Source organism: Ascaphus truei, chromosome 2, assembly GCF_040206685.1.
Source record: "Ascaphus truei isolate aAscTru1 chromosome 2, aAscTru1.hap1, whole genome shotgun sequence".
Lineage (NCBI taxonomy): Eukaryota > Metazoa > Chordata > Amphibia > Anura > Ascaphidae > Ascaphus > Ascaphus truei.
The window spans coordinates 358,378,725-358,395,006 of record NC_134484.1 but is presented as its reverse complement, the minus strand read 5'-3'; the positions used below and the strand labels follow the sequence as shown (position 1 = coordinate 358,395,006).

The 16,282-nt window shown below is 41.4% G+C and overlaps 1 protein-coding gene across 1 annotated transcript in view; it reads left to right on the top strand.

Moving 5' to 3' along the window:
• EFHB (EF-hand domain family member B) overlaps window positions 1-16,282 on the top strand; it is a 58,332-nt gene that overhangs the window by 23,881 nt on the left and 18,169 nt on the right. Inside the window, exons 7-8 of the mRNA XM_075586917.1 lie at window positions 2,016-2,099; window positions 6,539-6,606. Of these exons, the coding sequence (XP_075443032.1) occupies window positions 2,016-2,099; window positions 6,539-6,606 (152 nt within the window). The remainder of the gene's footprint in view (window positions 1-2,015; window positions 2,100-6,538; window positions 6,607-16,282) is intronic.

Below are 16,282 nucleotides of genomic sequence, written 5' to 3'. Positions count from 1 at the left end.
GCCGAGCACGCGCATTCTAAGTCAAATTTATTTGCGTTTTGTCACTGAAATTGTATTTTGATTTTTAATTAAAACATCACCAACACAAATACAATTTCTGTGACAAAAGTCAAAGAAGTTTCACTTACTATGCGCGTGCACAGCACACACAGCTTTTTTTTTTTAATTACACTAGTGTGCTGACACACAGATTTCTCATTAATTAAACTGATTAGTTTTTTCTCTGCAAATACATACATACAAAAATCTCAATGAGCAAGGGTTTACAAGTGTTGAAATAATAGAAGTATGCAGAGTGCCTTAGATTGCTGCCATAATGGATCCCACATGGACAGTGCATTTAGTCTCAGCATTACAGCTTTATCAGATAAAGAAAGAGACCTTTATTATCATTACTCATTATTGTTAGGAAAGTGATATATATATATACTATATAGAACGGTATCATCTATTTATTTTTTGATTATATATATATATATATATATATATATATATATATATATATATATATATACACATGTAGAGGTATCAGTACCGTGTTAGCCGAGCTTCAATAATCAAAAAATAAATAGATGATGCCGTTCTGTGGCTAACGAAATGCTTTTATTTGTGCGAGCTTTCGAGATACACTGATCTCTTCTTCCGGCGATGTTACAATGAATGAAGCAAGGATTACTTAAAAACAGTGTCTCTTGGAATGTTATCTGTGCTGGTCCTGTGCTGTGTGGATGAGATTTATGGCTGGAGGTGTCAAAGGGTAACTGAAAGCAAGTGAAGAAAGAGTGTGTATGTGTATCAGTGTGAATAAAAATGGATGGAGAGCCCACAGTATAAACAGTATAAACTGTGCTCTACACAAGGTGTGTGTGGAGTGAGAGGGGATATAAATGGTGTGGGTGGGTGTGGAAATGTGTGCTACAAACTCTCACATTTCCACACCCACCCACACCATTTATATCCCCTCTCACTCCACACACACCTTGTGTAGAGCACAGTTTATACTGTGGGCTCTCCATCCATTTTTATTCACACTGATACACATACACACTCTTTCTTCACTTGCTTTCAGTTACCCTTTGACACCTCCAGCCATAAATCTCATCCACACGGGGGGAAGGACCAGCACAGATAACATTCCAAGAGACACTGTTTTTAAGTAATCCTTGCTTCATTCATTGTAACATCGCCGGAAGAAGAGATCAGTGTATCTCGAAAGCTCGCACAAATAAAAGCATTTCGTTAGCCACAGAACGGTATCATCTATTTATTTTTTGATTATATATATATATATATATATATATATATATATATATATATATATATATATATATATATTCACTGTAGATAACGTGTGGCAAATATACTGGCCTTTTTATTTGGCTCGCTTTCACGCCTGAAAGTTCTGGGACATTAAAGGTCCATAACTTCTGGACATAGGGCTCTCAGACACCCATTGCTTTAACAACATTCTTTTAAAACTTATGTTGTTTTCTTTTTAACTGTTGACATTTGGACATAGTGCGGACTACAATAATAATTCTTTTATTATAGAAGATATGTCTGTATAACTCTGTAATCCTGTATGCACTGAGGATGCATAAACTGGGATGTCAAACTAATTATCCAGTACAGACTTTACAGACTTTCCTTATACTGAATAAACCTTTACCAAAGTCTTTAATGAACTGCCCATGCTTTATTTTCATCCATATATCTTTATTCTTTACTGCCTTAAAACGTTATGGCCCATATTTACTAGGTGTTGCTATTCCATAAGACCCCGGGCGCCAAAAGATGCCTTAAGGTCCTTTTTGAATTTTTTTTTTAAGTGAAACGGTTATTTTGTTATGCACTAAAGTTAAAACACTTTGATAATTGCATGAGAGGAACAGACACTGCTAACTAGGACGATCCGTGGCCATAATATGTACGTTTGTAGCTTTTGCGCTTTCTTATAGTGCACAGAATTGCTATACGCAAGTACTTAAAATATGATTTTTTTTTTTTTTTTTCAGGAAAAACGGTCCAAAAATAGTTCCTAAAAGAGTTGATGATTTCAGGGAGCGATCCCAGCCTCAGCTTGGGAAAGTCCATGACCCGTAAGTAGTACAGTGTGAAATGAAACATGAGCATATTGTGGCAAACGGCTCCCTTTATGTAGCGCTGCCATTTGCCCCGGCTCTTCGCGACAGTCTTCTAGGGTTTAATTTGTATAAAAGGGGGACAAACAGGTCTATACACACAAGGGGCACTCAGCCCTCAACCTTCAGCGGTTTATTTCTCCATTAGTGACACTAAACATTTTAAACACCGTCACTTTAAGAACAAAAGAAATCATAAAAGGAAACATCTACTCCTGTCAGGAGTCTAACTCACATGTATATCCCTATCTGCAATATTGGCTGTCTAAGCCAGGTACCAACTTTAAATAACACACAGATATGACATTGAATCCTTAACTTGTGGAAAAGATGCGTGGAGCTCAGGAACCATTAAATATATAAGAAATATATAGTGCAACACTGTGCAAAATAACCAATAAAGTGAATATGACACCTAATGAGTGAACACTCAGCACTTGTACCCTTCCAGGGTTACCCCTTGATGTGAATAAGGTAAGGTGCTTGATAGTGATCTCAATTCAATTCTTTAGTCTGCTCCAAGGTTCAGATGAACATGTGGATGGCAAGGTATACACACAAGAAAAACGTAGTGGACTAAGTGTAGGGTAACATAAGTGTAGGGTAACAAAAGGACTAAGTGTAGGGGTAACATAAATTTAGTGAGTACAATCAAAGTACATATGACCACTCACATTGAGCCCCCATAAGATAGACGTGGTACAAAATCCACCCTCTTGGATACCGGCAGCCGGGTGTGGATTTCAAATAGACGCCTCTCCCATCAGCTGCTGCTGCACTCACAGCAGCCGGTGGGGTTCTTTTTTCCACGTTCCACAGTAGCGGTGTCAGACACTTCAAGAGACATCACAGGCAGTTACGTCACTGGTCGGTTCCTTCTGGACTGGTAGGAGTACAACTCTACGCTCTTTCGCAAAGTTTTTTGCTTAGTCAGGAGTTTACCATTTTTCACGAGCGCCGGGTGATTTTATTTTTCTTATTGAGTCCTTAACTGTCAAGTGGGGACAGCATCACAATAGATCCTCAGTTGATGCAGCGTGTGGGGAGGGGCGCGTCTACCCCAAACTGGATCCTGGGGAGCAGTTTCCTCCCAGCCTCCAGGATCTAAGAGGGAGCAAGTGAAGCAGCAAACCTCCCTGAACTATATTCCTGTTCCTGAATTAGGAGAGCAGGTGAGGGAAACTAGAACCATTGTAAAGTCTGGTATGGATTTCCTATCCACCAGCCTTTGTGACTGTGAATCTGTGGAGCAGATCACTTCCATACTAAGTCTGCACTTTCTTTTATAATTCGGGCAGAAAGCTGCCCAGTATCCTTGGACTATGTTATAATATTTAAGGAGGAAGGAGTAAAGGATTTGGAATGAGCTGCAAAAACTGTATTGTATAGACAGCACTTCTACTGATCCGCTCTAAGTAAAAGTCACACGTAGAGTGGTCCAGCGGGAACAGAGTGGGACCTTAAATTCCACAAACATATAACAAAAATTAGGTTAGAAATAGGGAGGTGAATAGTGTGTGTGTGTGTGTATGTATTTTGCTTTGCTTGGCAGTCTCCGGATGGAGGGGCATGTGACGTCATAGCGCTGAGGCGTGCTCCTCCCCTGGCCTCTTCGGAACCATTCTCCTCAGCCGCCATACCTCTGCAGCCCCCGCGCGTGCGCGCTCACACAATCATGTCAGCTGCCAGCACCAATGCGCCTGCCCTTCCTCCCTCCCGTGGGTGTTAAAATTCAACAAATGACACACATATATGATACCCTACGATGAATATATATGATATTCCGGGTAACTAAGTGAGGCGACAATTTGAGGTTAATTGGATCAAACTGTCCCAGGGAGCCGGTATACAGTAATCCCTATTAGTGGTTAATTAGGTGTATGCTGGTATCAGTGAGGGGCTGTTCAATACCTGTCTCAGGTGTCAGGCAGGTCCCAGATGGTGAAGGGGAAATGTGAAATGGATCATAATATGCTAGGTACAGACAAAAAAGATCAGTATTTCAAACCAGTGTGTCCTCACTTTGCAAATCATAAATCCATAAATGGAAAGTGTAGACTCTCTCTACAATCCAACATGTAGCCACCTAACAGCAACCGGTTGACTCCTGAATAGTAAAGGAGTGGGCTGTTAAACACAGAACACAATGTGCAGAGGCTCAGAGACTCCTATAGGCAGTGTGGTTATTAGTATACCTGTGCACATATTAATAAATGTGCTTCCACTGTCAGGAGTGGCCAGCCAGCCGTCTGGTAGCTGTTTGCTCTGCAACTCAATAATGCTACCACGTGAATACTGATGGTGCGCGTGCACATGACAGATGCCGACACGCGTGTTTCGCAATTGGAAACGCTTTCTCAAGTCTAGAAGTGTGAGGGGGTAAGCACATTCATTAATATGTGCACAGGTATACCAATAATCACACTGCCTATAGGAGTCTTTGAGCCTCTGCACATTGTGTTCTGTGTTTAACAGCCTACTCCTTTACTATTTTGGAGCTAATTAGCTGCTGTTAGGTGACTACCGTACATGTATCCACCATGAAACCTTTCTCTGCATACTAGATAGGTTTCTTTCCACCATACACAGCCTTATAGTGGCATTAGCAATCCTGACAGTGGAAGCACATTCATGAATATGTGCACAGGTATACTGACAACCACACTGCCTATAGGAGTCTATGAGCCTCTGCACATTGTGTTCTGTGTTTAACAGCCCACTCCTTTACTATTCAGGAGTCAACCAGTTGCTGTTAGGTGGCTACATGTTGGATTGTAGAGAGAGTCTACCCTTTCCATTTATGGATTTATGATTTGCAAAGTGAGGACACACTGGTTTGAAATACTGATCTTTTTGTCTGTACCTAGCATATTATGATCCATTTCACATTTCACCTTCACCATCTGGGACCTGTCTGACACCTGAGACAAGTATTGAACAGCCCCTCAGTGATACCAGCATACACCTAATTAACCACTAATAGGGATTACTGTATACCGGCTCCCTGGGACAGTTTGATCCAATTAACCTCAAATTGTCGCCTTACTTAGTTACCCGGAATATCATATATATTCATCATAGGGTATCATATATGTGTGTTATTTGTTGAATTTTAACACCCATTATTTTAATTAGTATAGCATTAAAAATTATTTTTAACATTCACATTATACATCAGGGGGTATTGAGTGCTTATAGTGGGTTCTTGCCTCTTTATTACTTACCTTATACGTCACCCATTAGCACCCTACCCCCACATTATTAGTTTGTACTTAGCTGAAGCGGGGTTCTTCTATATTGAACTAAAACACAAATTAGCAATATAAAACAAGCCTGTAATTAATATAAGTCACTATTTAAATGACACATATCAAGTAATAAAACTAAAATGTGTAGTATATGACAAATGAACAGAACTAATCCCTACAACTCAAATAAAAAACAATTCTCAATGATGAATATCCCAATGGCGCAAGTTAAAGGGAAACCCGTAAAGGAGAGATCAACAAGAAACAGTGGATTAATAGAACATCTTGTTTAAAAATCAACTTGTTTAAAAATCAACATATGCAGCTAAATCATAATAAAACCAGAGAGAACCGAGTTGGTACCCACAAAAGGGAGATCCATATACAATCGTGGCTGAGTAAAAATCTACATTAATAATAACATTTTATAACGTATAAATATGAAAAAAGGGTTATTAAAATATTATAATAAATATTATATGACGCGGCCATTCACCAGATGAAAATCCCCATTGACTGCCATAGGTAATTCTTTCCGACAACAGCCCCAACGACCGCTTCGGAATATACAGAATGTACTCCTAAACCGGTAAGTATCGTAGGAACTGGGGGGGGGGTCCGCTCCAGAGGATTCCTGGTTTGAAGGTTGTAAAAACAAAACAAACACACAATATAGAGTAGGCAGGATCTGTTTTAAATGCACTCACTGGGAACGTACACCACACTACAACAAAAAGATGGCACATGCCTGTTACAGATTCCAATTATGCTTTCCGAGGACATCCCATTTATGTCTATTGCACCTGCAATTATTGCTACTTTCCCCATAGAGCATAGTGGAAATGGAAGTAATCAAGTTGAGTTTCTGAAGCGTTAGGCAAGTTGATAATAGTAGATGTTGGAAGGAAGTAATTCCCCCGTGTGCCTTAGTCATTGGTCTAAAATGTAAATGCTTTTTAACTCAAATTGTGAATTGAATAATACAGCTGTGCTTTTTTTTGTAGTGTTTCCAAAAATGTAGACTATGTTGTAACATTGCATCTACAGTATATCCTTGGAAAGCAGAAGTATATTACATAGTGTTGTACAATAGTTTGCCATTGAGTAGAATCATTAATAATCTGATACATATGGTATCTCTCATTATAGTATTGCAGACACTCTGAATGTTCCAACAGATCATACTTTTGGCCTTCGTCTTCATCCTGAAATATATGGTAATTTTGCTTTCTGATTTCTTTGTGTGTGTGTGTGTGTGTGTGTGTGTGTGTGTGTGTGTGTGTTTTAACCCCTAAATTGGAAGAGAGACGTACAAATAATTGCTTTGCAATAACCTTATAAACCAATTACACTGTACAGAAAATTTATGCCAGTAATGAACTGAACCACTTTCAATTGTTCTTTCCCCATTCTTAAATTCCTCTTCTTTTTAGAAACTGGGGGAAGTTTTGCATAAAAATATGTGACGAAATGTTTATTTCATGTGGATCATTTTTTTGTTCTGCTTTATTCACAATTAATTTATTGTTATGTATTGATTTAGAGTTGAGTGATGATACAAGGATACCAATACTTTTTGCAAGCCCACTCTTTAATTTTCATTTTAGTGAGTTTCTAAATACGGATTTTGCTTTGCAAACAACTAATTTAGTTTTTGTTCCTATATAAAATATTACATAAAACTATAAAAAGTGTCAAAGAAGCATTGTTGCTTATTTCACTGTATTTTTCCAGGAATTAACACCGCACCACAACTATTTTACTGCTTCTTTGCCCATTGTTTGAGTGTACAGGGGGTCTTCGGAATCCGACGGTCCGCTTTCCGTTGAACCGCTTATCTGACGCCACATAATGCAGTTCGCTGGACGCATTATCCGACGTCGGAATCACTTATCCAACGCTCACCACCGTGGATTAACATTAATCCCTAATCCGAAGGTCTGTTATCTGACATCGGTTTGCGGGACTGATTCCAGCGATAAGCGAGGACCGCCTGGACAGATTCCAGTGGATAAGTGCCGACCGCTTGTATATAGTTTATTGGTCAACTTATTTAACTAAAATCAGAATTTTCCAATAGTTCTGACTATTGACAGTTAACTTTCTTTGTCATGCTCTATAAATATGTCACGTAAAAAAAAATATATAGCATGGTACGTTTTGTTCACAAATATTTTAATTCATTTTGTTTAATAGAATTGATAAAGCTACTGTATTGTTCTCTTCCACAACTTTGTTTATATGTTTTGTTTAATTGTTTTTTTTCATTTTTTTTATGCTAAGCTGGTGTATTTTGCTGTAGTTTTATTATTAAGTAATAGACCCACAAATAGTTGTATTTTACATTGTAAATGAGAATCGTACTGCGGGAGATGTATCAATGCAAAGAAAGTTGTGTTTTGGTACAGTTGCTCCATTTTTATGCTCTTTTGCATTTCATGTAAGAAATGTGTTTGCCACTCTCCATTGGCTCAATAAGTAGCTCAGTGGTAATGTCCCTGACTTTGAAGTGGATGAACACGGTTCAGATCCCAATGTCTGCTCTTATTGTGACCTTGGGCAAGTCCCTTTAATTCCCTCTGTCTCAGGCACTAAAATTAGATTGTAAGTGTCACGATAGCTTATGACAGGTTGTAATTTACACCAAAATAATTATAACTGGGTTGAACTGGTACGAGACTTAGATATGATAAAATATAATTTATTCCTTGATAAAGGTGAACACACAAGATATACAAATAACAGGCAAAATATGGACACTTACGTAAGATGGAAATGATGAAACAGTCATCATACAGCAATCTTCATGATCATCAAGACACGAAAGACATGAAAGACCTCTGGCATGAAGACCTCTGGCATGAAGACATTTGAGTAAGGGGTGACTCTGACTTAAATACCATGTCAAACTCATCTCTTAACCCTAGATGCCGAGCTGTCTAGCAAAAATCTTTGAAGCAGATTTTGGGCTTCTATTGTAAGTGTGAAGTATCACACTTACAAAACAGTCAGTTCCTTGGTACCTGGGCCCAGCATAAACAATTAGGCAGTTAGCCTTTGATCACCAGGCTATGTTAATTCCTGCAGGATGCCATTCCTGCCTATTAACATAACAGTTGAGTCTGCAGTTTCCAGAACAGAACCAAAATTCCATATACACTGTAAATAACTTCATAACTTCAGTTCAGTGGTACTTACTGGCACGTGAGACATATTAATACATTCCGTCACGCGTGACGCTCCCAATGAGACTAAATATTACCGTGTAATACTAAAATTAAGAGAGATATTAATATCTGTCTGTTAGGACCGGCTAAACATCAGGTGTTTGTATTCCTTATGTGCGAGTCAGTCCCACGAATACACATATGTAACTCTTAGCACGTAACCGCACCCCTGGCCCCCATCAATACATCCTTTGAAGCAGGGACCCCTGGGTAGTGGACATTTGTCACCTGGTGTTAGATTTCACACCCAATGCCCCAGACCTCCTGTGCTAGCTGTCTCCCAGCAATATTCCCTTGGCCTGCAAATTAGGTATTAACATACTGCTGCGGCAGACTTTATTCTAACAAATCACCGGTTTGTCCCTGGCTTGTTCCTGGAATGCGACGCTGTTCACCTGGAGCATGCCGCGCTCCTTTTGCTTTCCCAGCCATGGGTCATGCTCGGCTGACGCGCGTTGATGTGTTAATTGATAATGGTTCAGGATTTAATAGGCTGCAATGCTTCGCGTGTCCGCCAGATGGCATAAATTCATGAATTGTAATGCAGTATGTATATATATATATATATATATATATATATAATATATACAATGAGGGTCTGCGCTTGTGTGTGGAACACCAGAAATATAGGATATATAAAATTGAATTAACTGATTAAAAATCATAAATATATAAACATATTGTTAATAAATCAATATAATGAATACTACTATAATAAATCCTGAATAGTGAAATCAATTCATATACCAAAAGTGCACTGTGAATATCTGATATAAAAAAAAACTAAAACATACAATTATACAAAAAAATATGTGTGGTGCTGTGAACTTTGCCTTAATCTGCTAATTGCAGATAGTCCTCTAGAGTCCAACAAATAGATCCAATAATTGGGGAGTGACAGAAGCACTATTAGGATCAACCGGCAGCTTCTTAAAAGGGCACAACGACCTCCCTCTCCACCTGCATAGAAAAATATAAGAAAAAAAAAGCGCCAAATCCTAGTGCATTACTGTGCAAAAATCGATATATTTAATTCCCAAAAATCTCAATAAAAATGAACTCACAAACATAAAACAATTAAAAGCATTGTATGAGTAATACTCATGCTCCTAGGACCAGGAAACGCTGCTTTGCTGTTGAAGTCCCTCCGTGGCTCCACTGGAACAGATTGCTGCCTCCGTTGTTCACTGCCTGCAGGAACTGACGAATCAGGCACTCCACGATGGTCTCTCCCCCGGTGCACACCAACCAGTTGCTTTTTAGTTCCCACCGGGGACGGTTGAAGTCGCGGACCAGCGGATGACGTCACGGGAACCGTTCTTAATACCGGACCGGTAAAGATACTCAGCAGTTCAATTGCAAGCGTTGAAAAGTCCACTGCACACCTTCCCTACGCGTTTCGTCTGATTAACAGACTTCTTCAGGGGATGGACCCATGGAAGGTCCATCCCCTGAAGAAGTCTGTTAATCAGACGAAACGCGTAGGGAAGGTGTGCAGTGGACTTTTCAACGCTTGCAATTGAACTGCTGAGTATCTTTACCGGTCCGGTATTAAGAACGGTTCCCGTGACGTCATCCGCTGGTCCGCGACTTCAACCGTCCCCGGTGGGAACTAAAAAGCAACTGGTTGGTGTGCACCGGGGGAGAGACCATCGTGGAGTGCCTGATTCGTCAGTTCCTGCAGGCAGTGAACAACGGAGGCAGCAATCTGTTCCAGTGGAGCCACGGAGGGACTTCAACAGCAAAGCAGCGTTTCCTGGTCCTAGGAGCATGAGTATTACTCATACAATGCTTTTAATTGTTTTATGTTTGTGAGTTCATTTTTATTGAGATTTTTGGGAATTAAATATATCGATTTTTGCACAGTAATGCACTAGGATTTGGCGCTTTTTTTTTCTTATATTTTTATATATATATATATGTATATATATATATATATATATATATATATACATATATATATATATATATATATATACTGTATAACAACAACCCCTATAACCCCTAACATACTGTACACATACAGTACTGTATATGTACATCAATGATACTATAGGCCGGCGGGGGCGAGATGTGTTTGCAGCAGAGAGAGATCCGCTGCTCTCTCTGCGCAAACATCGGCACATTAAAAATTATTTAAAATACATTTTTATTCATAGTGTAGATGTGCAGGGGGTCTCCGGAGCTGAACCGCATTGGTTTCAGGTCGGGGGACTCCCTGGTTCCCGAGATACAGGCCCCTTTATGAGGTGCCGGTATCCCTCTGCATTTAAAGGTCCCGATCACGTGACCGCGGCATGTAAACCAAGCAGAGGGATACCGGCACCCCCTAAAGGAGCCTGTATCTCGGGGAGCAGGGGGTCCCCAGACCTAAAACCACAGCGGTTCAGCTCCGGAGACCCTCTGCACATCTACAGTATAAATAAAACACACACATCAATAAAGAATCGTTCCTTACCTTTGCGGCTATGTGCTATGGTAACGAAGCAGCATTAATGTATTTTTAATAATATTGTACAGTGAGCAGGGGGTTCCCTGAGCCAGAAATCAAAGCTCAAGGGACCCCCTGCTTTCTCCTGCACAATATTATTAAAATACAGAAATGCTGCTTCATTACCATAGCTGATAGCCGCTAAGGCAATGAAGGGTTAAGGCAGAATAGCATGTTTATTGGGGACATTTGCCCCCAATAAACATTGCAATAAACAACATACAGTACAGTACACCCCCTGTGTATTTAAAATACATAAACAACAATAAATACATTAAATACATATTTTTAATGTGTCTGTTAAACCTCCCTGCCTTGACTGTAATCTATGTAAGGCCCCCTCCCCCTAATGTGTCTGTTACACAGATTACAGTCAAGGCAGGAAAGTTTAAGCCCCCTCCCCCTATTGTGTCTGTTAAACTTCCCTGCCATGACTGTAATCTGTGTAAAGCCCCCTCCCCCTAATGTGTCTGTTTAATCTCCCTGGCCTGTGTTTCTGTGAGTGCAGTGTATGTAAATGTGGGGAGGGGGATCCTGTGTAAATATAATGCAGCGCCTCACTGCCAATGGCCCACCCCGTGAGGCCTAACCACCCACACCCACTACCCACCTGCCCATGGCCCCTCCGCTGCTGCAAAACAGAGACAAAAATTAAAACATCCAAAGTAATGTCCCCTAACCCCTCCATCACCATAGCGGTTATTTTTTTTTTTTTAACTTTCTTTTATTGGTTTTTCAGAAGTATTACATACACGTATCACATTGGTACCATATAGTATACTGTGGGACAGACAAAATCTATACGCACATGGGAAGGGGTAGACGGGAGAAAATTGGGGGATTGGGAATGGAGGGGATGATGTGGGAGGGTAGGGTAGAGGAGGTAACTCCGTTCGTGTTCTTCACTGGTCCTACACCGCTACTGCGGGCTCAGTTCTATCTGTATCCATACTGCTCCTGGCATAGAGGCATAAAGGCAGGGGGGACGCTTATTCTCCTTCGGTCATCCCTAGGCTTAGTGTTCGTGTCATTCCTCCCTCGTTTTCGATCCGCCCTTGAAGGAGAACCCACCTGATTCTATTAAAGCCAGACGGAGGCATTGCTCATCCCTGGGATATCAGTCTGAGCCAACCAGAGCAACCAGACTTTTTGGAAATTTGGGCCAGTGTTGTTGACCAAACTTGTCAACTTTTCCATCTGGCAAGCAAACCAAATTCTGTTCCGAATTTTATCTATTGATGGAATTGCATTCTGATTCCACAGTGCTGCGGTCTCGCATCTCATCGCCGTAGCAAAATGTGCTATTAATTTGTTTCCTGATCTAGACACCTCATTCGTGGGCTTACCTAGCAGGAACACCCACGGGTCTAGTTGAATTTTGAGGCCCAAAAAGATCCTCTGTAACCAATCTCTGATTTGCGTCCAGACGGGTATGATTCGTGGACAAGACCACAACATGTGTACCAGATCTCCCCGTTCCCCGCACTGTCTGGGACAGAGCGGGGAAGCTCCCGCAACGAATTTTGCCAATCTAACTGGGGTGAGATACCACCTCATTAATGCCTTATATGAATTCTCCTTCAATGTCGTACAAATCGAGCTACTGGCCGCAGCTTTAAAGATCGCTGTCCAGTCTTCATCGTCTAACGGTCCTGTCAGGTCTGTCTCCCATTGTGTCATGAACCTGGTTTTATGTGAGCCGTCAATGTCCGCCCTAACCACTTCCTTGTATAGAGCAGATATGAGTCCCCGTGTGTCGGTTCCCCGATCACAGAGCTTCTCGAAATTAGTTAGCGGTGGTCTATTTAGGTGTTTGGTATAAAATGCCCGGACCTGGAGGTATCTAAGGAATTCTGTGTTGGGAAGGTCAGTTTCTGACTGTAATAGCTCAAATGGTTTGATCGTGTCTCGCCCCTCCAGGTCTTTTAGCCTTCTAAACCCCAATTTTTGCCAACGTGTGAAGTTCGTACTAACTAGCCCTGGAGCAAAGTCTGGATTTCCATATAGGGGAGTCATCAGCGTATATTTTGAGGTTAATGAGTGATTATTTTTAGCCGCGGCCCAGACCGATAGGGAGTTAAGCACCGAGGTCAGCGGAACCTTTAAGTCTTTTAATCTAGATTTAGGATACCAAATTAGATCCTTGAGCTCTAGCGGGGCGCACACCTCCTTCTCCAGAGCCACCCAACGCCTCGGCTCCGGATCACCATGCCACTGTGTAATTTGGCATAGTTGTGCCGCTTTATAATATGCCATCAAGCTCGGTACTGCCAGACCCCCAGTTTCTCTAGGTCTTTGCATAATTGACATTTTTACCCGCGGTGTTTTGTTTTTCCTAATGAATTTCGTAATTGCATTCTGCAATTCTTTGATCTCAGATCTCACCACGGGTATCGGAAGAGTTTGGAACAGATACAGTAGTCGAGGGAGAAGGTTCATTTTCACACAATAGATTCTGCCAATCCAGGATATTCCGTATGCAGACCAATCCTTGAGTTCTTTTGTGAGGGCTCTTAGCAGTCTTGGGTAGTTCTCCTGATATAGAGTGGATCTATGTTTGGTGAGATATATCCCTAGGTATTTTATAGCTTTGAGCTGCCATTTAAACTGAAAATTAATTTCTAGTAATTTCTCCGTTTCTTTTGGGATATTTAGATTCAGCGCCTCCGATTTAGATTGATTTATCTTAAAACCGGAGATTCTGCTAAATTTTTCCAATAGAGCAAACAGATTGGGTAGCGAGGTAAGCGGCTTTGTCAATGACAATATGATGTCGTCCGCGTATAGAGCGACTTTATGCTCTTGAGAATGGATTTTAACTCCCGAAATGTCAGGACTGCGACGTATGTGTGCCGCTAACGGTTCCACGCATAAGGCGAACAACAAGGGCGAAAGTGGGCAGCCCTGTCTGGTCCCGCTTTTGATTTTAAACAACTCTGACGGAAAGCCCTGGTGAACCACCTTGGCGGTCGGTGTTGTGTATAATGCTTTTATTGCCCCTAGAATTTTGCCCCCAAACCCGAATGCTCCAAGCGTGGATTCCATATATGGCCAGTCAATCCTGTCGAAGGCCTTTTCCGCGTCTAAGGCTTAATACTATACCTCAGATCCCGTTGGCATTAATGAAGTTAATGATATCTATTATCCTTCTAGTATTGTCGGCCGCTTGTCTGTCTCTAATAAAGCCAACCTGGTCCGGGTGGATAAGCCTTGGCAGGATCGCACTCAATCTATTGGACAGCAATTTGGAGTACACTGGCGACACACTTTATTCGAGCTCGGCTAGTCCCACGAATTCGGGTATACCCGGGTGTATTGAGGTTTGTGACTGTTTTCTGCCCGAGTGCATTGAGTTATTTTTCGGCAGGGATTGAAGCATTTTATTCCCGCTGGCTGCAATACTGCACAGTACATATATATATACTGCATTACAATTCATGAATTTATGCCATCTGGTAGACACGCGAAGCATTGCAGCCTATTAAATCCTAATCATTATCATTTAACAGATCAGCCGCCCATCAGCCAGGCATTAACCCAGGCTGGGAAGGCAAATGCAACGGGGCTTGTCAGAGGTGAGGAGCGGCGCATTCCAGGTATCTGCCAGGTACATACCGGGTATTTGCTCGAATAAAGTGTGTCGGTGCAGTATATTTTGATGTCTGAATTGATTAAAGATATCGGCCTATAACTTTGACAATTTGTAGGATCTTTGTCCTTCTTATGGATTATAGATATCGACGCCTGGAGCATCTGGTCCGAGAAGGGTTCCCCCGCCAAGACTCCGTTAAATAACTTGAGCATGTGCGGTGCTAGAATCCCGATAATTTTTTTGTAATACAAATTAGAAAACCCATCCGGGCCCAGGGCCTTAGAGGGTTTTAGACTCTTGATAACTTCTATCAGTTCCTCCAGAGTGAAATCAGTCTGAATTGCCTCGCGTTCCAGTCTGTTCAGCCTAGGTAGGGCTGCTTCCCTTAAAAAGGTCTGTAGTAGTTTGTTTGTTTTTGGGTTGTGTGTCACCTTCTCCCCATTGTATAGCTGTTCATAATAAAGTCTAAACTCTTCCACTATGCGTTTGGGGTTGGAGGACATTTCCCCCGATTTAGTTTTGATGGCCTGTATATTATAACTTGGTTGCCTATTGCGAATCCTGTTAGCTAGCATAGTGTCCGGCTTGTTGGCTTTCTCAAAGAATTTCCTCTTGGTCCAGTTCAAGTCTCTCTCGGCCTGGGACGTGAGGAGGAGGTTAAGCTCTATCCTTACATCCTTCAGCTCCTTGAGAATGTCCCCTCTACCTGATCGGCTATGAAGTGTAGAGAGCTCATGTAACCTCTTATATAGTTGTGTCAATTTTGTTTCCCTCTGCCTTTTGCATCTCGCTGCAAGACTAATCAGTATTCCGCGCATTGTGGCCTTGTGAGCCTCCCACAGTGTAATGTGAGATTCCACAGTGCCCGTGTTTGTGACGAAAAATTGCCTAATCTCGTCTTTGACAGTCTGCGCCAGTTCTTGGATCTTAATCAGGGACTCGTTTAATTTCCAGTTTGCTCCCGGGCTAACCGGCCTAATTTGAGTGCATCTTAGCTCAATTGATGCATGGTCCGACCATGATATGTCATGAATTAATGTGTCGGTGATTTGTGGGACCATTCTGCTCGACACAAAGAAGTGGTCTAGTCTGCTATAACTGTCGTGGGGGTGTGAGTAGAATGTATAGGTACGCTCACCCGCCATATGTCCACTAGACATCCTCGCCTTAGCCCATCTAATAGTGCTGTAGCTCCTGTTTGTCTCTCCTTCTCCTGTCTCGGGGATCTGTCTATTCGAGGGTCCAGGACCTTATTGAAGTCTCCCGCTATTATTATATTTCCGGCTGCCCATCTTTGAAGCTTAAGAAAGAACTCTGCAAAGAACTGAGGATCTTTTTCACATGGGGCATATACGCATGCCATGGTTACTCTACATTGCTGCAGTATACCCACCAGTATAATATATCTACCTTCTGGATCACGTTTTATTTTTTCCACCTCAAACGGGACTCTGTTATGGAGTAGTATAGCAACCCCTTTTTTCTTTTCTTTGGCTGAGGCGAGATAAAACCTCCTAAAAATTTTGTCTATGAATCCTGGGTTTTTGTTGGAGCAATAATGCGTCTCTTGAAGGAAGAGAATG